The 23,930-nt window shown below is 43.0% G+C and overlaps 1 protein-coding gene across 3 annotated transcripts in view; it reads right to left on the bottom strand.

Annotated features, from left to right (window-relative positions):
- The window catches only part of mgat3b (beta-1,4-mannosyl-glycoprotein 4-beta-N-acetylglucosaminyltransferase b), a 57,608-nt gene extending 33,678 nt beyond the window's left edge, over positions 1 to 23,930 (bottom strand). The window contains exons 1-2 of one of the 3 annotated variants that reach the window (XM_041035299.1): positions 17,863 to 18,584; positions 499 to 550 (exon numbers count right to left, since the gene is read on the bottom strand). Coding sequence is in view for 1 of the 3 variants with exons in the window: in XM_041035297.1 (XP_040891231.1) it covers positions 23,732 to 23,754 (23 nt within the window). In the remaining 2 variants the exon portion in view is untranslated. Of the gene's footprint in view, positions 1 to 498; positions 551 to 17,862; positions 18,585 to 23,731 lie in introns of those variants that run through there. The other 2 variants (XM_041035297.1, XM_041035298.1) reach the window with 2 other exon arrangements.

The following is a 23,930-nucleotide window of genomic DNA, read 5'->3' as shown; positions in this document are numbered from 1 at the left end:
AGCCGCTCTCTCTTTTCTGATAAAATGCTGCATGATGTGCCTGAAACAGCGAGGGCCACAGAACAGTCGGGGGGCTTTTCTCCAACTTCATGCCTTGTCAATAAGCCTTTAAGAGCGAATTACGGACGTCCAAATGTATGCACGCAACAGCATAGAAGCACGCACACACTTCCTGCTTCACACCTAGTCTTGTTGCACAAAAATAAATGATGATTCTCAAGTTGAAAACAGAATTTCACAGGTTTAACCAACAAGGTTAAGTTTAGTATTTGCAACTGAAAGTGAAAAACATGCTGCACGCAGCGGAATTATAATGAGAAACTAATCTTCAGCCACTGGAAACAAACTGGCTGTAGTTTATACACAATACGCAATAAAAAACTCAAGAGTCTTTCAACTAACAATGGGAAGTTTGTGCTGAGGGAAGGCCATGGGATCACTGAAATCAAAAGTGTGTCTCACTGAGAGTATAAATATGCTCAGTCTGCAAAGTCTGACCTGACGGTGGCATCAGAGAAAAGGTGAATGTCCACACTGATCAGGATTCATCCTGTGGGGAGAAACATTACATTCAGTCTTTTTTAAAGACAATCTGTCCATTAGATCTGACATTTCACATGCACCACTGGAAATATTGGTTTTGTGGCAGCACTGGGAGAAACGTAAGGGTTCGACACTTCACACAACACAATACAAGCACAATAACCTATTACGTTTCCATATTCACCATATTTCCATATTCACAGCCACCTAAAGTCTTGATGGACCCTGTTTCTCGATTCATTGAAATCCTCCCAGTTCATATAAAGCACAATCCACTTCTGTATCAATAGAGCTTTCTCTCAACTGCGTTTTTCAGTGCTGTGATGGCAGTAATGGCAGGAGACCTGCAGAGAGGCAGCGTGACACTGTGTAAGAGTTAGTCTGAGAGAAGGAGTTGGAGACAAAAATAGAGAGAGGCAGGAGGAAAATGGTTTACTAACTCTCCCTTAGTAACTGAAGTCAACCTGCCCGTGAGCAAGGCACTTAACGCCATACCAGCCCCACTGAATCAGCTCGCTGTCCACCAGTTGATGACTGTGGTCATCCTGGTAATGATGCGTAAAACCGCATACAGATTAGATCATAATGTCAGATTTTTTCCCGTTAGGTGCCTCAAATGAGAAGGAGCCGTCTGTGATCTCCCTTTAAGGTGACATCTTTCGTACTGAGTGATGGTTTCTGTGGTGTTTTTGCAATAGGATTTCCAATAATTGCCTGTCAATCATACTATGTGGGCAGCACTGGGAAAACATCCTTTGGACGTCCTGCTTGTCGGCCAAAAAAATAAAGCAAAGTAACCGGATAAAGGTTGAATCTCTTTAGTCACATAATTCCACAGTTGAGAATAAAACTGATTTTTATATGACAATAATGGAAAGTGCCTGAAATAAGTGCCAATTACACAATGCCAATAAACTGCAAGCATACATCCTGTCCAAGGAACACTTCTTTTCCTATAATTTTCAATTAGTCACTGCCTGTGAGGAGACGATTCCCCACCAGCGTCTATAACCTGAAAGGAAAATTCAATTTGGGCAACCTAAGAAAAACTACATTTTTTTATTTTAATTTTAGCTCTATTTTGTACTTTAGCTCAGAAACACAAGTTTATTTGCATAAATCCAGAACAATCTTGCTTGTACATGCTCAACCTGATGTAAGTGAAATTTATGTAAAGCTTGGTAAACGAGGACCTGAGAAAACGTTAGTGGCATAGTTGGTGCAAGAGTATGTTAAAACGTGAGGCCTCGATTTAAGAGGAAGTCAAAACACATTGTGTTCACACTTTCGATTTAGAAAACACATTGGTTTTTGTGTAGTATCTACTGTAACACAGCACCACGCAGGCATTTCCAATGTGAACTCGCACAGGATGATTATGCGTGTCGTTTATTTGTGTTGATACAGTCAGCACGAACACTTCTACATGTCTGCAGGCTTTTATCTCCTGCTGGCTGGTTTATATTTTAGTAATGTTTTACTGTGTGTCAGATAGACACTGATTGTATTGTGCAGAGCAAAGATTAAATGAGTTGGGTGGCACAGATACAGAAGAGTCACAGCATCTGTGTGTGTGTGTGTGTCCCAATACTCAGTATGATTTTTGTAACATCTCAACTTCCTCTTCTACCGTCAGTGCAGCTCTAAAAAGCCTTATCTGCAAGTGCAGCTCTAAAGCTGAACTGAGATCAGATGTGTTGCTCTAAATTAAACAGAACGCAACAAGGAGTTTGTGTCAATTTGCCTTTAATAGTACACAAAATTCAGTCCCAGGTCAGTTTTGGGGTCATGGCGTTTTGTGTTTTAAGCACATTAAGAAAAACAAAACTGTCCATTTTCTATTAATTTGAAAAAAATGTAACACAAAACTAAACAAAGGCGTCAATGAATGTGGTTGCAAATTTGAAGCTCTAGGCAACCCTCTGGCTTCTGCAGGGAGAAAAGCTGTTTGGACGTGCAGCCACTACACTACAAAGGCACCAACTGCACACCAACAACATTGTCAACACAACAACAGAAAGATGATTTGACTTCAGCATGTGTTTAGACGCGTCAGACGTACTATGAGTTCCAGATTCAGGCAGAAGCTAATGTGGACAAATAGTGTTAATATGCAGCGCATATTAGAGAACAAGAATTCTGCTGATTCCACTACAGTGCCTCTCATTATTTATATATGTGTATGTGTATGTGTGTGTGAATCTGTGAGAACGTGTGTGAGAGACAGAGACAGAAAATGAGAGAGAGCATTGTGGGGTCAAACATAGGCCTGGGCCCCAGAATACTGTGTGTATGTGTGTGTGTGTGTCTGTGGTGTGTGTGTGTGTGTGTGCTGGCTCGCCAGTCTGTCTCCAAGATAGTGCTGCTGGAACACAATGAAGCCCATTCAACTCTGCACCACCTCCTGTCTCTAGAATAGTGCTGTATCACAGCTCCTGATGAGGTGCGGATGAATGTGTGTGTGTGTGTGTCCATTAGTGTAACACACACACACTGACTAACACTCACATAATCCTCAATAAAGCCATCTTTGAATTGTCATTACTTTATTGTAATACCATCATGAACAAACAGGATGATGGGATGACGTGTCAGATGGTTGGGTGTGTGTGTGAATGAACTTCCCAGGTGCTACAGCACGTCTGCCCACTGCTCCTTCAAAGGCAGGTCTTTATCATGTAACGTCAGTGCACTGCAACGTGCTTTATGAAAGCCATTCATCACGTTGCATGTTCACCTAATGGCCCTCAAAGCTCGTCAGTGATGGATAATGATACATAAATACCCATTTTCATATGAAGAAACACAATATAGTTATGAAAACACATCTATCTTTAGTGTTAGAGCTCTAATCCCCTGTGACGACAGGATACTTACAGTATATTACATGTTATAGGTCCTGTAAGCTGAGGGGCAGAGCCAGACATTTCGTACAAAGGACTGGAAAATGTTTGAGTCAATACACACCTCAATACTAGACTGAGAAGTGTGAGAGAACAAACGTTTACCAAAGGTTGCAGCCCAAAGATTAGCATATCTATTTCAAGACTGAGCTGTTATCGTCTGTAAACTTCCAAAACTAGACAAAGATTTATCTAAAGTCAGAGGTCTACAGTATCTTTGTGTTGCTTACGGTGCTTTCTTAAACGTCTTCACATGATTTATGGCCAAAGTAGCGACCAATAAAGTACTTTCCTTCCACCGAAGCAGCTGCTTTGCGAGAGCAGAATAAGCGTAACTTATTTACAGAATTTATTTTGGCGGTCCACGCAAATACATTTGCTCGTCCCAGCTTAGAGCTCTTTGTATTACTGTGCTTATTTCTGCTTTTAAAGAGTATATGTGGCAATGCAGATTGAGAAACCTGCGGCAGTAGCGCATGCATGTGCAATCATACCAGAGGGAAAAAAAAAAACTTTTCTAATGGGATGTTGGTTTGTAATAGAGTCTGGGCTTTGGACGTTAGACTGCCACAAACTGGGGGGACAGTGTCTTTTTCATGTTCATTATGTTTCAGAGGGAAATAGAACTTTAATTCTCCTTGTTAGCCACACTAGCAGCATGGTTGACAACTTAGGCTAAAATAAGATGGTGACAATCCATATTGAAATGTTCATCCATAGCATCTGAACATCTAATAATTAGGACACATTTATCAAGACTAATCTACCCAACAGTACGTAAAATGTAGAATCGCCTCCATCTCAACCGCCTACATCATTAAAGTGCTGCTTACACATTAATACATCAGCAATAATTATGGACACGTAACACTCATAAAGGGGTTATTATACGGATATTCTGTCAGTGTGACCGCCCTGTTTTTCACGGACTGATCTTCCTTAAAACCCATGTGAGTCTCAAGTTTCCTGTCACAGAAATGATCCCCTGACTGAGATATCCTCCAACATTCACAAACAAAAAGTGTGGCGTGGGCTCCCTGACACAATCAGCATTTTGTTTTGTCAGTGAAGTAAGACAGACGCTTGCCCACAGCCATGTCTTTGTCTACGCACGGACAATTTCACATGTACATATTGTTTAAGATGTAACAGATGTAATCGAGTATTTTAGGTGACTGACAACAAATACGAGGTGTGTAAGACTGACCTGTTATCTCAGAGAGCCGAGGCAGAGTCTGACACAGAAGCTACAACAAAAACACACAAAGTCCGAGACACACCTGATCTCTCACATGACCTTTCTTTACAATCCAGCCTCGTTTAACCGCTGCCAGATAATAGCTGTGGCCCAGTCACACCTATTCAGCGCTCCATTGTCTTCCAGGTATCTACGACAGAGAAACACTACCAGTGGGACTGGTGTCTGCTTACACAACCTTTACAGAACAATGAACCACCAGTGGAGTGAAACGCTGTGTGCTCAGTGTTTGACTACGAGGCCGGTAGGGCAGTGAGGTGCGCAGCTCTTATGTGAGGCTTGTTGTTATGCTGCCAACACCCAGGATGACTTACAATCCAAACCAAGTGACAAAGGATATGTGATGACTGACAATCACGTTAACCAGCTACAGAATCGGGTCTAAATTCGTGGGAAATGTTTGTGATGAAAATCAGGCTTTAGGTTATGCAACGTGTTCCTGGCTTTGTGCTTATTGGAAAATGTTGAGCATGTGCTTCTCATTCAAATGTAATTTTAGTCAATAAATTTCATGCCAAATAACACAGTTGCTGTTCAGCGTGCTTTACTCCGCCTCTGCATCTCTTCAGAAAATAAGTTGGAAGGCTGGAGTTCACGGCTGAGTTGTTCTGCAAGTGTCACAGGTTTCACAGCCGCATGAGCTATCGATAAAACAAAAGGTAAGAGACTCTGGGAAAAAACATATTACATTACTAAGGGATAAATGGATTTACGTCCATACTCATGTAAGGAATAAAGTTTTAGCTTCCAAACAAACTCCAAAACATTGTATCATACTAATCTTCTTCAAACTTTGTCAAACATAAAAATCTAAAAGCATTTGCATGCACTAAATCATATTTCACATTTAGCTATTTAAGGGTTGTGGTTTTTTTTCTGCATATCACTGAGACGCTGATGTACATGTTTTAGAGGTCAAAGGTCATGGACAGTCAGCAGCACTGGTTTAGTGCTTGATTGGACATGAACTCCACTGCGGTGAAGTTTATCAACTGCGGTGGAAACTGAACCTGTGATCTTACGAGAAGGTTTGTTGAAGCAGCACTCCACCCAGCTGCTCTACAACAGGATCCGAGTGCATGTAATCCATTTAAACAAAGGCTCATGTCAGCTATGTAACGCACGCACACACTGGCACACAAACCAATAATGGTATGCAACAATGTCGGTAACAGGATGATGCCATGAGGAGACAGCGAGGTGTGATATGATGAATATTCCCACATCCCACCGTCCTTATTAAAATGCATCATTCATTCACCCCCTCTCTTTCTCACAACACACATGTACACACACAAACGCACACGGACGCACAAGCAATCACGCACGAGCTCCCTCATTCTTGGCTTATGGAGTAAATCAAATCCACGCCTCAGGTGATTACAAGGAATGGGAGGAGGGGACTAGAACGAAGCTGGGAAGATAAAGTACACAGTAAAATATCACTAAATCAGTTCATGGTTTTGAGTAAAACCTCACGGATCAAGTACTGCATGAAATTCTACGCCTTTCAGAAGCAGATTATATTTTAATATAAAATACAAAATACACCGCTTGCACAGGTTCCAACTCCCAACACGTTTAACAGTGATTATTGACCATGTAGTAGAAACCAGACGACGCCGATGATGATGATATAAAGCATCTCATCACATTATTATCACGACAAATTAAAAAATCTTTAATACAGCAAGTATTAACAACGGCTAAATAAATATTGATCCTCCGGTTCGATCCTGATCTCCAGCAGCCGAACAGACAACATTCATTCCCGGCACGCCACAGAGGAGGAGGGTTAACGAGTTAACAAAGCTACCAGTCTCTCTGCTCGGTCACAGCATTTTTAGGTGGAGACGGCTGAATAAGACACTGAAACAAACATTTTAAGATTTGGTTCTATGTCAGCAGACTCGTGTTATACACAGCATCACGGGGCTCTCGATGACTCATATATACTCAGCTATAAGAACCACAGCCTCAGTATGTTTTAATATTTCTGTATATGCTGTCTGCTGATGAAAAAGTTCAAGATTAAGCTACAATCGCACAGCCACAGGTCACTTGAAATAAGAGCATTAGAGAGTGGGAAAGAGTGGGAATCCCTGCAGCAGTGGGTTTTGTTATTCATTTCAGCTCAGCTCTACCCACACAGCGGTTTTATCTTACTGGTGCTGAGAGTAAATCAGATGATTACTGATCACTGGGGCTAGACTAGGGCAAGAGTCAGATTACAGCAGATCCTGCTGCATGAAACTGTGGGGAAAAAAAACAATAAACAAAAATACATAAATAAAAACATTTCCAAGTATCTCTCTATCAACAGTTCTGTGCTTCTGGTGTGTGTGTGTGTGTGTGTGTGTGTGTGTGTGTGTGTGTGTGTGTGTGTGTGTGTGTGTGTGTGTTGATGTGTGCAACCGCCACTACCCTGCTAGCTCACTATGTTCTGTAATCAGATACCTGCTTTAAGCCAACCATAACACCTCCACACTGAAAGAAATGCGGGGACAGTTGTGTAACATGCTGCCTGAAATCTTTTTCATCTCGGATCCAGGAGATAAAATAATTTAGTCAGACAGAAAGCAAAAAGATTAAAACCTAATCAGAGCTGGATGTAATCGTATCGGACCAGCGGCGAATCATCGTGTATTGTTACTAACTTTAATGAATCATTTCAGATCATGGTCTGTGTATAGATGTGTATAAATGTGTCTGAGTGGCAGAAATACAAACCTCTAATAATTACTGATTACTACTGAGGTCTGATAATGACAGAGATGCTTTACAGCTACATGTTGACATAATGACACCATTGGTGCTTTACAGCAGCTCTCATGTGAAGACACTGACAGGTATGAAAAATGATGGTGCTGACGAGGCATCCGTTTGTATACAGTTGATCATGGGTGTGTCGGCATACCTTCATGGCTAACACTGGGAGTGGATCTGAAAAACACACATTGTTGACTGAACCGTGCCTGTCTGGCTTTTTAAATCTGATGTCTGTTGTTTTTATTTTAAATAACTGAGTGACGATGTATAAATGTCAGAAGACGGGGCATCCTGGCAGCCAAGGGGATTAAGCTGCTGTCCTATAGTAATATAAACGTCTCCAGTTTAAGTCTGGCTGAGGGCCACACTCTGTCCCCTCATTTCCTGTCAGCACTCTACTGTACACTGTCCAAGACAAGGAGAAAATGCCCCCATTCAAATGCCCATGAGAACATGCCTTATACTATGATGAGATGCCTAATACTTGCTTTATCAAACCAACAGTCCATGACCAACACAAGTATTCAATTTACAATAATATAAAACAGAAAAGAAGAAGCAAGTCTTCATGTTCGAGAAGCTGGGGCTGGCCATAATTGATTCTAATAATGTTTGGCAAAAATGCCAAACATTATTCGAATCAATTATCAGAACTGTTGTCTAATCATTTGATAAACTAAATGGTTTGGCAGCACATAATTCCTGCCTTTATCCATGCACATTAGTCTTGAATCCACACAGACTTTTATGCATCTGGCCTGAAGCCTCCATGTGTAACTACAGCCATGGAACACAAAGCACCACACTGCTATCAAGGCTTTTCTCCTGGCTGCTGGCTGCTGGTGGGTGGGCAGGAGTTTGGGGACGCAAGGCGAATAAACAGTGTAATCAAGTGGGAGGAAATCCACTGAGATTCAACAAGGATGGAACACACAAATACAAATACAAACACGCACACGCACACAAATTCACAGCATTATATATTGAGATCCAGCAGCAGGGGGCTTTCAGGAGAGACCACAGTGCAGCAAGCAGCCCAGAAGAGGGGCTTTCCTGGGCAACCTGGGGTGAAGCAGAGCTCTTCCAGTGTTTGCAGCCTCCTGAGGCAGTGTGTGTTTGTGTGTGTGTGACTGAGTGTGTGCGCTTTCAGCAGGCACTGGGCCACTTTCCCAGATGAGATTCTCTACTGCAGGATAATCCTGATGAAAATGTCTTTCCTCTTCCTCTCCCTCCCTCGTACTCTCCATCCGTCCGTCTGTTTGTCCATCCACAAACAGTTGGCTGGCCACCCTCGCTCCTCCTCTCCCACCTTTGTTCACGTCTCACCTCCCTCGCACTACCATGACAGACTCTTCACTGACGTAGCTATTTCTCAGCAGCCAAAAAGAAAAGTAATGTGATGACTGTGCGTCACTGTCATTCTTATAAAACATGCTGAACAGCTGAGCTGCTTTTGTTATTGTTTAAAATGAATCACATTCATGCCCCCAACCTCCACCTCCTCCTCCTCCTCCTCCCCCCCCTCTCCCATCTCCTGTCTGTAGCTTTTACCTTGGCCTCCTCTGATCTTTCCTGATTATTCTTCTCTTTCATTCTGCTCACCCTTCTTTCTCTAGCAAATAGTCAAGTACATTTTATAAAAGACTTAATGCTGGTAAAATGACAATAATCTCTCTCACAAAATCCTCTCTCCGTCCGGGATCGACACCATGTGCTGGCGCTTTCGGAGAAAAAGCCTTATTGTTCTTCACACCTTGGATCTGACAAGTTCAAAACAGTATGTCTTCAAATCCGTGCTCGGGAAAACAGTGAAAGCACTGTCTGCTATTTTAAGGCAGTTTCACAAAGTAATTTGGGGATACAGTGACGACTCATAGGAGGCAAGAAAGTGTGCAAATGGTGAGTGTGAGTTTGAGAGTTTTGGTGGTCGAATGGATGCCACATAACAGCAACATCAACAGTTTGCTTCCGACTGGGGGACCTTCCTGTCTGCCTCTCTACTGCTGACTGTCAAATTAAGGCAAAAAAAAAAAGTGAGAGCGTGTTACACAGTGTGTGTGTGTGTTTGTGTGACAACCTTCAAGTCAAAAAATAAATAAAAACATGCAGTAAATAACCTGCTTGGTCCTTAGTAGCATCTTCTGCAATGTCACGCTGACCTCTCTCCCACTGCTCCCTCTCTCTGGTGTTGACTGTAAATTAACTTAAAAGTATCATAAGACCTGGCACTGAACAGCATTTGCAAATAACTCTGTGTTTGCTCCGGCCAACTTTGAGCATTAGATTTACAGCACGAGGACAGATAGTGTTCCCAAGGTTGTGAACACACCCAGTATGCATTTGCAGGTCAAAAGGCGTCCAAGTGTCCGGGTTTAACGGACACTCTGACCATTGTTTCACAACGATTTATTGATGCTTCAGTGTGAAACAAGCACCATCTACACATTAACTCGTTGAACCCTATTTACAGACTGTAGTCACTAATGTGCTCGCTGGGCCTGGCATATACTGCATTATTATTTTCAAAGGCCACTCAGAAATGTTGCAGTTTGAACGCAGTATTGATGTTACGAGTCAGTTTTATCTAAAACAAACCAAAAATTATAATAGTACAATTTTAAGCAAATTCAAATTGCTTGGGTTTTTATCCTGTATATTCAAAGATCATCCACATGTGAACAGATAAAACAATGCCAGTGTTGATATACGCCACGCTGATAGAACATTCTAGTTTTAAGGTGTGTTCAGACAGAAAGCAAAGTGAATTTCAGACACAGCGTGACGGCATATAAAAGCAACGGAAAGATGCAAGAGGGCAACGAGTTCCCCCGGACAGTGCGAACTGAGATGAAGACCAGGTCTGTGTGAGTGGAAAATGTTTCAACTTAAGCAACGCACTTAGCCCGGGGGGGCTTTATGAATATACTTCAGAAATGTACAAAGACGAGAGAAGAAAAGCAGAGAGGCTGGAAGGAAATAACAGAAAGAACTGGAGTTCTTCTTTGGAGAACAGTCAGAAGCGTATCAAAATACTGAAACTATGAAATAAGATTAAATAAAAAAAGGCCTATTTTCATTTTTCACTTCTACACTTTTTGTTTTTGGGACCAATATTTCACACCAAAGTTTCCATCATGATTTGGTTGATGTAAACAACAAGTGCATAGTTGTATACCATGGAGTGAGTCAGTTAGCTTTGGACTTAACCTGACCCCCTTGTTGTGAGTCTGTATTTCTTTATATTTTGGGGAAATCTGCACAATGAAACGTCATACGGCTAGCAATTCCTTTTAGGGCTACCATAACAATACAGATTGAACCTATATGTGAACCTTTGTCCTTGCTGGACATCAGAGACACACACGAAGGACATCTGTACACTTCCACTGGTATGTTTTGGGTTATACAAAATGAATTCATTGTTAATGTTGTTAAAACACTGGTTGTATTTGAAGTGGAAGTCTAAAAAATACCTCCACATCAAAATTTGACCAATTTATAACCCAGGTGAGTAGAAGGAGTAGATGACCTGCAAATCTGAAAAACTGTACCTGACAGACCCTCCATATTTATTTATCAAATGTTTTGTCCTGTAAAGCAAAAACACAAACTATCTGGTGCTCCACGCAGACTGAACAGACAAAGAAATATCTGCATATTCATCTCTGACCCACACCTGACCATTTCCCACTGGCACCGGACACCCCCTATAAATTAGGCAGTGGTGGTACGTTCCAGAACTGTAGCCTCAATAAACACACATGCTGGGTCGAGCACAGGTCACCACCATTTTCTTTCCCTGCTAGGTGGGTCCCCTGAGGTCTCCACGGCGGGACATAACTGTAAGGTGACACTGAGTCGACCAAGAGAGGGGAAAAAAAAAAAAGAAAAAGTGGGTGAGAGAGAAAGCAGGGTAGTCGGAGAAAGGGAACGAGAGAGAGAGAGGGAGAGAGGGAGAGAGAGAGACATCCTCAAGGACAGACAACTTCTATTTTGGCCCGGTGGTAAACTCGGCTTGGCTGTCTGACAAGAGCACTACACTGTGGCTGTGTGTGTGTGTGTATGTGTGTGTGTGGGGCGGTGGGGGGTGGTGGTGGGGGTGGCGGTGTCATGGTCACGGAGGGAGAAACTGCCTTATTTAGAAAAGGGGAGCACCATCCAAACAGCAAGAAAGGAGGGGCGGAGAGAGAGAGAGAGAGAGAGAGAGGGGAGAGAAAAACAAAAGGGAAAGAACAAGTGAGGGAAGGACGAGGTCGCGATGCTCCCTTCCTGTGAACAGTCGGTCCTGTCCAGAGACCAACAGCAGCGTGTGCAGTGCTCTTCGTAAAGCCATCCTACATAAAGCCCAGCCACATTCCGTTTGACCTTCCACAGCAGAAATCCATACTTCATCATCACAGCAGCTGCCCCCCTCAAGACCCTGCCCGAGAGACAGACTGTGTTTGTATATGTGATGTGTCTGAGAGACTATGGAGTGGTTACTGAGGGGGACGAACAGTGCATTGTAAGTCTTTGCTTTAATAAGGCCAGTATCTCACAGTATATGACCGATGGGGGCTGTAACAAGTGCATGAAGCAAAGTCCACCGTTTTTCCTTTGACCAGCAGATATGATAAGACCGAGGCCGTGTTTTTCATGGGATTCTGGTTAAACTGTTTGTGTATGAAACGGCTCTGATAGTGATCTTTATAGCTCAGGAGATGGCTCTCGGGGAAGGTCGCAGTTAAGACACATGGTGCTAAATCCTGCCATAAAAGCACGAGCAAATCAAGAGTGAAGAGCACAAACTGTGACAACTGTTGGTCCGGTCCTCAGTGAGTAAACAACTTCTCGCATGCAAATGGAAGACGAATCCAAAGGTTAGTTATAAAAGTTATATTTTAATTTACTGTAGATAACAGTATCTGGAAAATATGAAAAACACATATGTAAAAATAAATAAAAATATATAATATAAATCAATAAAATTAAAAAAAAAAAAAAAAGGTTATCAGTTATCAGTGTCTAGACAACAGCCTATAAATATCAGCAGCTCTAACACAGCTGCAGAGGCTCATCACGCATCAAAGTTTCCTCCATCAGCTCAGCCTGTCATCAAGTCGTCAATCAAAAGTGAAACTAATGACTGAAGTTTCCGACTTCGAAATCTGGTTTGTATAAATAAGAACTGCTACCACATGACTGAAGCGTCTGCCACCGTCATTAAAACACCTCTGACACCTGTTATATTATCTTTGCATTAAATCCTTCACTCGACTGCACATCTCACATACGAAAAACGTCACGCTGTGCGCCTGTGCACCCGAAACACCAGCCTCACAGTCTGCGGAAATCTGTGGGCTTTCAGAGTCAAAGTAGAACACCACAGTGCTACCTTTCATGTGCTGAGCTCAGGGACGATATTTTTATCTCTGCAGCTTGTCAGGCGACAGCAGGTTAGTGACGGGGGAAACTTTGAGCTGCACATGCATCGAGCCATCATACGCCTCCAACTGACTAATGAGGGCTCTGAATACTGAACCCCAGGGCAAGCGGGGGCAACAAACCAGGAAATGTGCATTTTCCGAGACCTCTTTCCTTCTCTTTTTCCCCCCTCCATCCTCCTGTGCGCTGTCTTTAAATGCAACACAAGATCTGCAGCATGCGTGGGCAGAGTGGTTGCTCTTAATGCAGATACGCGTTGTGTATTTAATGCATGTATATGAGATGTGTAGGCAGAGAAAAAGAAATGGAGAACTTCACTGGAAGACCGATAAGTCAAGTGAAATTAAATAAACACTGCATGAAATAGATATCAAAAAAAGGAAAGAGATGTATGGGTGTGTCTGACTCTCTCTCCAGGAACAGCGTGAGCACACCCAGGAGCCTAGCAGCATGCGTGTGTCCATAAATGTGTATCTACAGATGCCAGATCAGAGGTGGAACACAGCTTAATTCCCCAGCAGCAGCGGTGGCGGCAGCAGCAGGCTGTGCTCAGCCGTACGTAACCTGTTGGTGGGGTTAGTGTGGCGCTGTTGGGGCATCCTGGAGCCTGGGACGACCCTGCCTGCACTGCAGAGATTACACACACACACAGCGGTAATGATGCACTTGCACAGATTGGTTCTACTGTATGATCCAGGTCAACGGGAAAAACAACAGGCAATGAGGCGCGCAGGAGTGAAAAGAAATCTGGAGAGAAAACGCTCAAAAAAGGATCATTTTCCAGTGTCTCTCATGTTGCTGCACATTTCTTTTTTTTCCCCTTTCACTCTCCGCTGAGCTATGTCTTGTAATTACTTCAGCGCTCACCAGGGTTTTGCCTCTGTGTCTCAGCAGTGAAAACATCCCTTTGTCCCACTGTCTTCCAACGGAATAAAGACCATATTAATACCACAGACCACTTCAGGCAGGGAGTAACACCAGCTGCTGGGACAAACATGGCCTCCCATATCACTCAGCTTCACTCTTTGCTCTAATTTCTCCACCCAGCACCTCACAGTGTGGAGACATAGGTAATCTACAATTACTGTAACTGTGAGTCATCCCTCCTCCACATTTACTTAAAGATTATTCTGCCGGTGCTCCATTTTAAACCTGCTCAAGAGCTACAGCTAAACAAGTAAACCTAACCAGGATCCGTTTACGTCCTTCTACAGCTGCTGCTCGAAGCCACAATCTTTAAACATCAGGCTTCTGCAGGCAAAACCTAACCCTATTCTAACCTAACCCTAACCCACAAAAAAAACACTTTCAGTTTCAACATTTCCACAAAACACAAATGTAGAAATCAACCTAATGCTTTAATGCCAGTCTTCTTAAAAATTCATTGCAGAAGACAGTTTATAAACAACCTTCATTATTCCCAGGTAGCTTCTTTAATTTGATAGAGAAATTTGACTGTGGAAAAAAAAACTGCCTTTGCTGCTCTTTGGTGTCCTTCACTGGTGTTCACACACTGCAGGATATCAGATGTCTGCATCCATCTGCCTATAACAACAAGCCTGGTTTGTGGTCATTTCCCGCAGGCTTACATTCTCACTTCTTACAAAATACAATACGCTTGACTTGGAAAAGACGGAGGCCTCCATTTAAAAAAAAAAAAAAAAAAAAAAGCACAGTTTTCACCTATTGAAAGCACAAGTAAAAGGAGCACATTCTCCTGTCCACACGTTTAACAAACATTCTCCATCTAACTGCAGCCTCTGAAATTGAAATCGGTGTGCTCTGATTACAGAAGGCTTGACCTGTTGGGTGACTCACTGCCAACATCTGATTTCCTAGAAAACTGCTTATCTTTTACAGGGAAAGTCTACAAAACAGGATGCTGTTGGAAGAGGAGGAGGCTGCTAATCTGTGTATCAAGATCACCTCTGGAAATATTAACCGACAGCCTCTGTGTGCGTTTGTTTCGGCCTTGCAAAGGGTGTAAAAGGCTGTGCATTCATGAAACTCCCAGATAGCTGTAAAGCTGCATATGACAGTTTATTAATGAGAGAAGAAGTGTGGTGTGGAGGAATGACTCAACCATTTTACTAGTAATCACATCTTTTTTTCCACATGAACTCTTTTTTATCGTTGATGAGATATTTGTTGTCGTGCCGTGCTTGAAAAGGTGAGACAGAATGAGAAACCGCAACCACTGCAAACTAGACGTCAGAATTTCTACTGCACTCGTCAAAAAAAAAACCCCAAAAATATCAGAACTAAATATGATCGAAGTTCTGAAAAAGCTTCGGTATTCTAGACACCATGACCCTCCCCGGTGATAAAAGGCTTGATTTTCTAAAGGAAAGACAGAAACCGTGCAGGACTGGCAGCTGAGTTTGTTATCTGCTGCCAAAAGGAAAGACAGACAGATGACAAATAATATGTGAAGCCGTATCTAACTTCCTTTAAGGAACAGTTTGCTTTATTGTTGACAGATGAGAGCACTGACACTCATATCTCATATCTCATATCTACAAAAAGTCTAAAACTATTCACTATTTAACAATGGGGGATCACCAAACTATTTCTTGGCTGAGACTCTAGGAAGTTACAGGTCCTGGCCAAGAAATGGTCTCCATAACTCCTAACTCTCCATGAAATGGAGAATCGTACTTTCCCACTTTTTTGTTTTTGGACAGACTAAACACACAAAATATAACGTGTTAATTTGTGAGCTTTAGAAGTGCTGGTTGCTGACATAGAGCCAGGCCAGAAGTGTCCCTCGTGTTTACAGTTTCTTCATCTTTTTGCTAAGATAAGCTAACTTCAGTTATATACTGAGCAGACATTTAAAAAATCTTCTCATTTAACACTCAGCAAGAATAATAAAAAAATAAAGCCGAAGTGGAAAGTGGAAGTGAAATTAAGAGAGTTTGGGAGAGGGAAAGAAATCACAGGAGTCTGTTCTTAATCAAATCTGGCAAAGGAAGTGAGCTTCAGCTGCGGAGGACACAGGTGGCGTTCTGGAGTCCACACAGTCTTTCAGACAGATGATGGAATAACACCCTGCCATCCCTCCTTCCTTCCCTCCAGTTCCCACCTCTGGGTCCATCTTTTCTTCATCTTTACATTCCACTCCTCCCCACCTGAGCTCTGCAGCTATACTTTCACTTACTGTTCATTCTGTTGCTATCTGATTAACACACACACACACACAATGCACATATTAAGGTGTGACAGCTGTGTCAACTCCCCATGTGGCACCCAGAACACCAAACATCCCTTGGAAGTGTTTTCTTTCATGCCCTCCTAAACAAATCTCCCTTGGAAAAACCTTAGATTCTTAAATAATTACCTCTACCCGACGTGCATCAAAAACCTGCCTCCATCCTGGGGGAAGAGACTGAGCATGCTCATCAACGATGCCCTGCTTCACACATTCACACCTGGGAACCGCCAGGTACAGCTACAGTCTGCTACTGTTGCACCACTGAGCCGTTCTAATTGAGTTATTGCTGATTAATTGCCTTGCTCAAGGGCAACATGTCAAGGGAAAGAGAGAGAGAGGTTCATGTTTACTGTCCACAGCCAGATTTTTCCAGTGTGTTTCTCCACAGTCACAACGTTCATCTGTCTCTACAGCCTCCAGGCTACCGCCGCCCCCTCATTCATTTGCTCTACATTTGCACTCAACTGCCTATTAGGGATCAGCTTACTCAAGCCCTCATATACTCAAACCCATCTGAGGCCCCGGATCAATACCTGACCCCCAAGCAGCGGACCCACCGGCCCGGCTCTCATGGGAAATTAGAAATGGATTCAGTAGGCGATGGTGTTGGGTTTTGGTTTGACTAGATGGGAGATAAAAATGGGTTTTGTCAGCGAGGCTTGCAGTCGCTGCATACAGAAGACAGCCGCCTGGGGCAGGGTGATTCAGACGCAGTGAGGTGACGTGTAGCTGGGCTTTCCTCTGGGCTGCAAGATGTAGCAGTGACAAGGCTGAACGCTGCCATCAGTTCAGGTGTTTTTTTTTGTGGGGGGGGGGGTTAAAATGAAGCACGTAGAACATGTCTACATTAGTAAACTCATAAAAGTGACTTATATACCACAGATTCACTGAAGGCTGGGCAGCAACAAGCTGAAAATCCTGGCAATGCTGGTGCGACATCAGTCCACCGAGCTGCTGGGAAACTTGAAGGCTGAATTGTTTTGAATGTGTGGTACAAGCTTGGCCTAAAGTCCCATTCTGTCAAGGTCATGAACCTGCTATGGCACAATGGGTTAGTTATTTTCTGTCTCTTTAAAGCCATTTTCCATCTATCTGTAGCTCTTTAAAGCCCTAACTGTGTGTCTGTTGTCATTTTGCACTGCTTTGCAGCTATTGTGTGTCTCTTTGTAGTCATTTGTATCTCTTTATAGCTGCTTTACATGTCTTTATAGTTATTTTGAATCTCTTTGTAGTCACTCATTTTGTGTCTCATTATGGCAGTTCTGCATTTTGTCGTATTTGCTCAGCGTCTCTTTTTCACTTTCACTTTGTCTCTTTCTGTGACATGATGCCCCCTGACCCCCTCAGGCCTACACCTGCTCAGTAATCCACCCCTGGTCCTGGATGACTCCTTCTGTTATTAAAACTAAATCTCACGTGTCCAGGACCTGAAAACACAACCGAATCACATGAGAAGACATGAGCTGTGCTCCTTAATATGTCTCCCGCTTGACCAGTAGCAAAAGGCCATCTGTTCATTTCAACCCATCTGCTTCGAAAAGCAACTTTATCAACATCACACACGCACCCGACACCCCTTACACTGCAGTTTTTCTACTGTAAGTGTATTGGCAAGGGTCTTCGCGTCACAAGGCTTCCTGCTCCCCTCCACTCCCCCTCCCTAACCTCCATATACCGGAATTTAAAAAAAGAAAAGGAAGGAAGAAAGAAAGAAAACACACACACAAGCACAACAGAGCGTCTTCTCTTACCCATCTGTGCCTGTGTCGGATATTTCAGAGGTTCATGGTGGATGAGAGCCCTGCTGATCTGAGTCTAGTCTGGCAGTTTTGGTGCAGAAGCCGCTATACCATCGCATTGGTGATGCTGGAGACGGTGATAACCGGGGGCCGGGGTGTCTCTCTCTCTCTCTCTCTGCTTCAGCGGGGTTACTCTACAGTCATCGCGCAGTGTTTTCCTCCCCCCCGCTCCGCTTTTATCCGCCGAATCAGATGCGCCGATGATCGTCCCGGGCAGGACCTACGGTGGATCCCGTCGGTCGTGGTGATGGCTCTCCTCTCCTCTCTTGCCGCTGATGTTTATTCTGCAGCGGTTTGCCCAGAAAAGATTCAAATATAGAGATAAACCCCAGAATCACCGAGCCGCTTTGGTGCGCAAAGGAATGAGACAAACGGTGCAGAAAAGGATGGAGATGGAGAGATGAGGAGGGACTCGGGGGTGGCGGCGGGGGGTGATCGCCGCTGTCTGCCGTCCTATACGCCGTTTTCTGTCGTGTTTACGACCCGCTGTCGCCTCCTCCCTCCGTCTTTTCTATCTCTCTCCCCCCGTGATGCGTCTCCCTCTCTTCCGTCCTCCGTGCTGCGCTCTGCGCCCGGTGTGACGCCTTTTCCGCTCGTAAGAAAATAAGATTCCCCCCCGCTCTCAGCTCTCTTCTCTTTTTACTTATTTTTCATCATCTTCCCTCTCTCCCTCTCGATCGGGTAGGCTGCAAGAAGGAGGAGGAGGATACGAGTGTGTGCGTGGGGGCAAGTGAAAGAAAACGAAGGGGTTGGAAGGAGGAGCCCCGAGAGAAGAGAGCTCCTCCCCGTTATGCTGCTTATCAGCGGCGGACAAGGGGGGCGCCCATCATGTAGGAGGGAAATATAAAGGAGGAAATATGGGGGGTGGTGGTGGTAGTGAACTTATGCACAGGCTCATGTGCAGAGGCTCATGCAGAGAAGGCTGATACTAATACAGCTACTTCTCCTGTGATACTTTGAGAAGTCTCGGCCATACCCAAAATTGATCCAACCCCAACCTCACAAGTTCCAGCAGAACTGAAAACAGTGGTCTGTGACCACACCAGAGCCCCCCAGAGGCTGTAATGCTCACTGCATTACCAGGAAAAAAAAAATGTTGCATGGGTAAAATATAAGAGAGACTTGGGGCCATTTACCACAGTGGGTTAAAGAATGTGTTAAAGTTTGTGTTAACTAGTGTGCTCACTGCTGGCAGGCAGATTTTTCAACCCATTTTCCCCTCTTGATGCTAATCTAAGCTAACTGGCTCCGATGTCATATTTATTATTATTTCAATAAACCCTTTAGTACATTTCACTCTTGGTAACTGCAACAGACACATCAACCTTCTCATTTAACTCGCTGCAAGAATGTAAATGAGCATATTTCATCCTGAATGATCGACCTATCCCTTTAAATCAAAAGGCTATGAACATTTCCATGTTTGGTGGCAGAGTAGGTCAAAGGAGGGTTAAAAAAAATATCAAGGCAAGGTCAGTATATCACTATATTCATTAAACTTGGCTTTGAATACCTTGAAATGCTTTGGCTGATGTGAGGCATCCATATTTTCTCTTTAGGCACTGTTTCACAGCTGTAATTACAACTTGGACAACAACATTAACAAACAATTTACAAGTCAGAATCGGGTAATTACAGTAACCCTCGTCACAAACACACTGTGCCCTACACTGTGTGTTTACAAGCACACAAGGATCCTACTTATAAACAGGCTAGTGGAGTGTCCTCACTAGTGATGGGAAAAGCACATTATTTTGTTCCCCCCAGTCTTCCACTACAGATGATGAGAGAGAGAAGCCAAATCCAGCAAAGTGGTAAATAAAGAATCCAAGCAGAAACCAACGGATGTTCACCCTCAGTAAGCAAGTTAATTCCGTTGATACAGAAATTACAAATGTGCTGGATGTGGAGAGTCAAAGCCAGACCATCACCACCACAGACGAGTCATGAACCCGGATAATGTTACAGCCATGTTCACCCGCATAGGAATAACCAGGTTTCTCTATGCTCCGTGTAAATATCACAGAATATGCTCACATAACACACACAAAAACTGGGGTACTGGTGTGTATCTAAACCTATTCATCGTCAGATTTGGTTCAACTTCCCTTGGTCTGTAATTAGCCAACACAATGGCATAAACAACAGCACAAGAAAAATGTATGGCCTGGCTTAGATCTCTTAAACAAGGAGGAATCACCAGACTGACTGAGTGATTAAGGTAACTGAAACCAAACTGTACCTAATATTAACACATATACAATGAAATCTGAGCTTGGCCACACAACCCTGACACAGAAAGAGAAAAAAAAAACAATGCTACATGTACACATCACTGTCTTATTAAAGCCAGGATTCAAACACCAGAGACAGCAACGGTACTCACCTTACATTTTCAAATGAACAGATGTCAGATGTGTGTGGCCCCAGTGATGCCTGTACCAAATTCTAACGCGATGCATCCAACAGTTAGAGACATTTCAATTAAGTTCAAAAATGTCGACCTCAAAGGAGAGAGGGGCATGCCAGCTGAGCTGTACAGCTACACACACACAGACTCACACAGACCACGTGTTTTGATCATCTAACCAACAACAGCCAACTGACACTCACAATGACATTATTTTACATTTTCAGCCTGACATGATGCTTAGTCCACAGTCAAATGTTCAGTCAGTGCTGGAAGAACTCAAATATTTAAAATATGATTAACACAGTAAAACCTGATGGAGAGGAAATGGCAGAAAATGTAAAGCACGATAAGTAAACTCACGATGAAACAACTTCCTACTGGTTGTAGTCACTGATACATAACTCTGTAATAACTATTATACTGCTGCGTTGTATTTTCCTGCCTGTCAGATTGGTTGGTTTAACCTCTAGAGTGGTTCAACATGGCATGGAGTTCTGCAAGAGCTTAAACTACCAACATAGTTTTTACCCTCAGGTGATCAGACTAAAAACTAGCACATGCAACACACATTTGTACTGAGCTGTACGAGTCTGTGGACAAGAACGGGCACACGCACCACACCCTGAAATTTGCACTTCAGCACTTTCGGTCTGCATGTGTTTCGGTTGTGACAGCCTGTTACTTAAGTTTTTCTAAGGCTGACAGAACCATAGCATCTGATTTCCATCATATTTGAATGTACTGTGTGTGGCACTTTGCACCTGCTACCACAAAGTCAGGGTATCAAACCATAAAAGTTTCTGGTGCCCATATAAAAAAACTGTAAAGTACTGACAGCTGGCTTTGTTCTTAGACAGCTGAGAAAGTTCTTGATTTAAGCATGGATTCACTTCTTTAATACAAAATTTGACTTAAACACTAGCACAGTACAATTAAAGGTACTTAACTATATAACTGAAGGCCTAACAAGACTATGAGCCTACAGCCAAGCTAGTGGCTCTATGAGGCAACGATGCTTTGAGCTAAATGCTAATAGGGGATGCTAACATGCTCAAAATGCAAAACGACATTGATATAACATGCTGATGTTTAGCATGCGAGCAGCTGTTTATGTGCTGGCCGGATCACTTCAGAAGGCCAACAGACCAATTTGTGTTAACTTGTGTAAACTAAGGTTGTGTAATGTTTGGTGGAAATTGTATAGTGTTGATGCTGCAGCTGTTTCACAATGATACGCTGTAAGCACGAGGCTTATATAAATAAATTTGACCTTTTTCAACTCTTATCTTCTTTCAGTGGAATAAATAGGCTCTAAATTACGAGGGGATTGACCTGTTGACTTTTTGTGGCACGCAGTCCTGTTATCTAATAGTCAAATTTATGTCTGATAAAATAAACTCTAAAACAAATTGTCATATTTGTTTTGTGTTTCTGGCACATATTGCTCAAACTGTTTCAGGCTTAGTATCAGGTTACGGTTGGGTCACGTTTTCTCAGATCCGAGGAGCTGTTCACTCATGTGAACAAGGATTCCAGGTGCTCATTATTTGGCAGTAGTGATACTGTTCAGACTTAAAATGGCCTATGACCTACTTCCTTTTTAATGACTGCGATCATGCAGTAAGTCAGTGAAACTGATCGTCTCAGCTTGTTAGTTATACAAATCCAGCTGGACACGAGGCCTCCAGGAGTGTAACAGTCTTCATGTCAGCTTGAGATCTTCAACCTCATGCCCTCCATTTGCTCTCTCTCTCTCTGAGAAGTCAGCAGCCACTGGGGCTTAGAGACCCACATTTCAAGCTGCTTCTGCCTTTTATCAAATATTGATATGAGCCTGTTAGCATCATCAAATGTGGCGGAGGTTTTTATACCTGACTGCAGGAAAAGCAAGGGTTTGAAGTAAGTTTTAGTAATACCTGGAACCCCATCAAATCTGAAATACGGTTTGAAGAAAAAAAAAAAAAAGACTCTTCGACCCTCTGTATTTTTGTCTCGGCATTTGACAATGACAATTAAATTTTAATATACAATCCAAAAATCTCACAGATTCTTCACTTCCTGTTTTTGGAAGCCATAACTGTAGCACACTGTACTTCCTTCATCGAACACTGTCACAAAACAGCCAACTTCTGTCTCGACTGATCAAACCCTACATGTTCAAAAGCCACAGTTCAAGAGAAAATGAAAATAGTTCAAGATGGAGCTCATTTTCCTAGATGCATTAGTGCACACGCTGAAAACACACACACACACACAGACAGACACATCCAAGTGCACAATGTAAAATATTCAGGAAAAGAGCCTTCTCAGATGACACTGGAGATATGAGGGTTATGCAGAACTTTGATCCGAGTCCAGACAAACCGAAACGTTACTGTTGGCTACAGATTTCACCTCGGTGACCACCAAGCTTCCCCCAGATAAAATTCCACACTGACACACAGAAATTTGGAGCTGGAGACAGATCATCAGACTGAACTCAACACAAGGTTAGAGGGACGTGGACGTGTATGTATGTTCTTGCCTTTGAGGCAAATATGCAAAGTGAGCCAATACATGGCTATATACTGCATCGACTCTTTAGTATAAACAAAACAATATGGGGCAGAAAAAAAAGGAGCGTTGATCCAAAATTTTTATCTGTCAAAATGTTTATGACTGAAAGGGAAGGAAATACACTCATTCGCTTTTTTCTGCAGAGAGTTAGATGAAAAGGATGACAGCACTGTCATATGTGTACACTAAATAAAGGCTGGAGCAGGAAGATGCTTAGCTTAGCTTAGCACAAAGACTGGAAACAGGGGCAAACAGCAAGCCTGTCTTGCCCCCAAATTAAAACACAAAGATCCACCAAAACACATCTCTTTCCAGTGATTGTGCAAAGAGTGAAGCAACGGCAGCTTCACATTTAACAGAGCAACATGAGGCTGATATCAATCGTCTCAATCTAAAACAGGTTTTATTACATTTTCTAGGAAATTTCTTGGTTTTTAAAACACGTTTCCATGACCATGTGACTTCTCTCTAAAAGTACTTGTCAGGAGCCAACTTGTATGACATTTTCCCACGAGACCTGCTTCTGTCCGTCTCTGCCTTTAAAACAAGTCACAAATTCTGCGACAGCTCCTAACATACAAGCTACATGTAAAAACTTCAACTTCAGCAGCAGCAGCGTTAACTCTCAGAGACGCAGTGTCACAGCTCATTACACTTAAAGCGAAGATTTACAGACGCTTGACAGAATAAAGAAATCAAAATAGTGCCAGACATGCTGTCAGCCCGCATCTGTTTACAAACACACACACGAACACAAACACACACCCACACCCACACCCACACACAGTGAGCTCTCCTTCTCCACACAGATATTTCAGTTTGTGAGTTTAAATAAGAGTCGTTTGTATTTACCTCCCACATTTTCCTCTGCTCATTGTTTTCCTTTGCAGTCCAAGTATCACAGCCGGAGTCAACAGTCCAGCTCCAGGTAAACCGCGTCAGGCCTGTTGTGTCCTGGATGGACTCCTGCTCCCAGGTGACACTAACGAGCTCTGCCATTAAAGGTGAGAAGAATCAGGTGAGTGTGGGCTGAACAAACACGGCAGTCCAC

This window comes from Toxotes jaculatrix, chromosome 4, assembly GCF_017976425.1.
Source record: "Toxotes jaculatrix isolate fToxJac2 chromosome 4, fToxJac2.pri, whole genome shotgun sequence".
NCBI classification, from domain to species: Eukaryota; Metazoa; Chordata; class Actinopteri; family Toxotidae; genus Toxotes; species Toxotes jaculatrix.
Note: the sequence above shows the minus strand (reverse complement) of the source record. Positions and strands in the feature narration are given on the sequence as shown.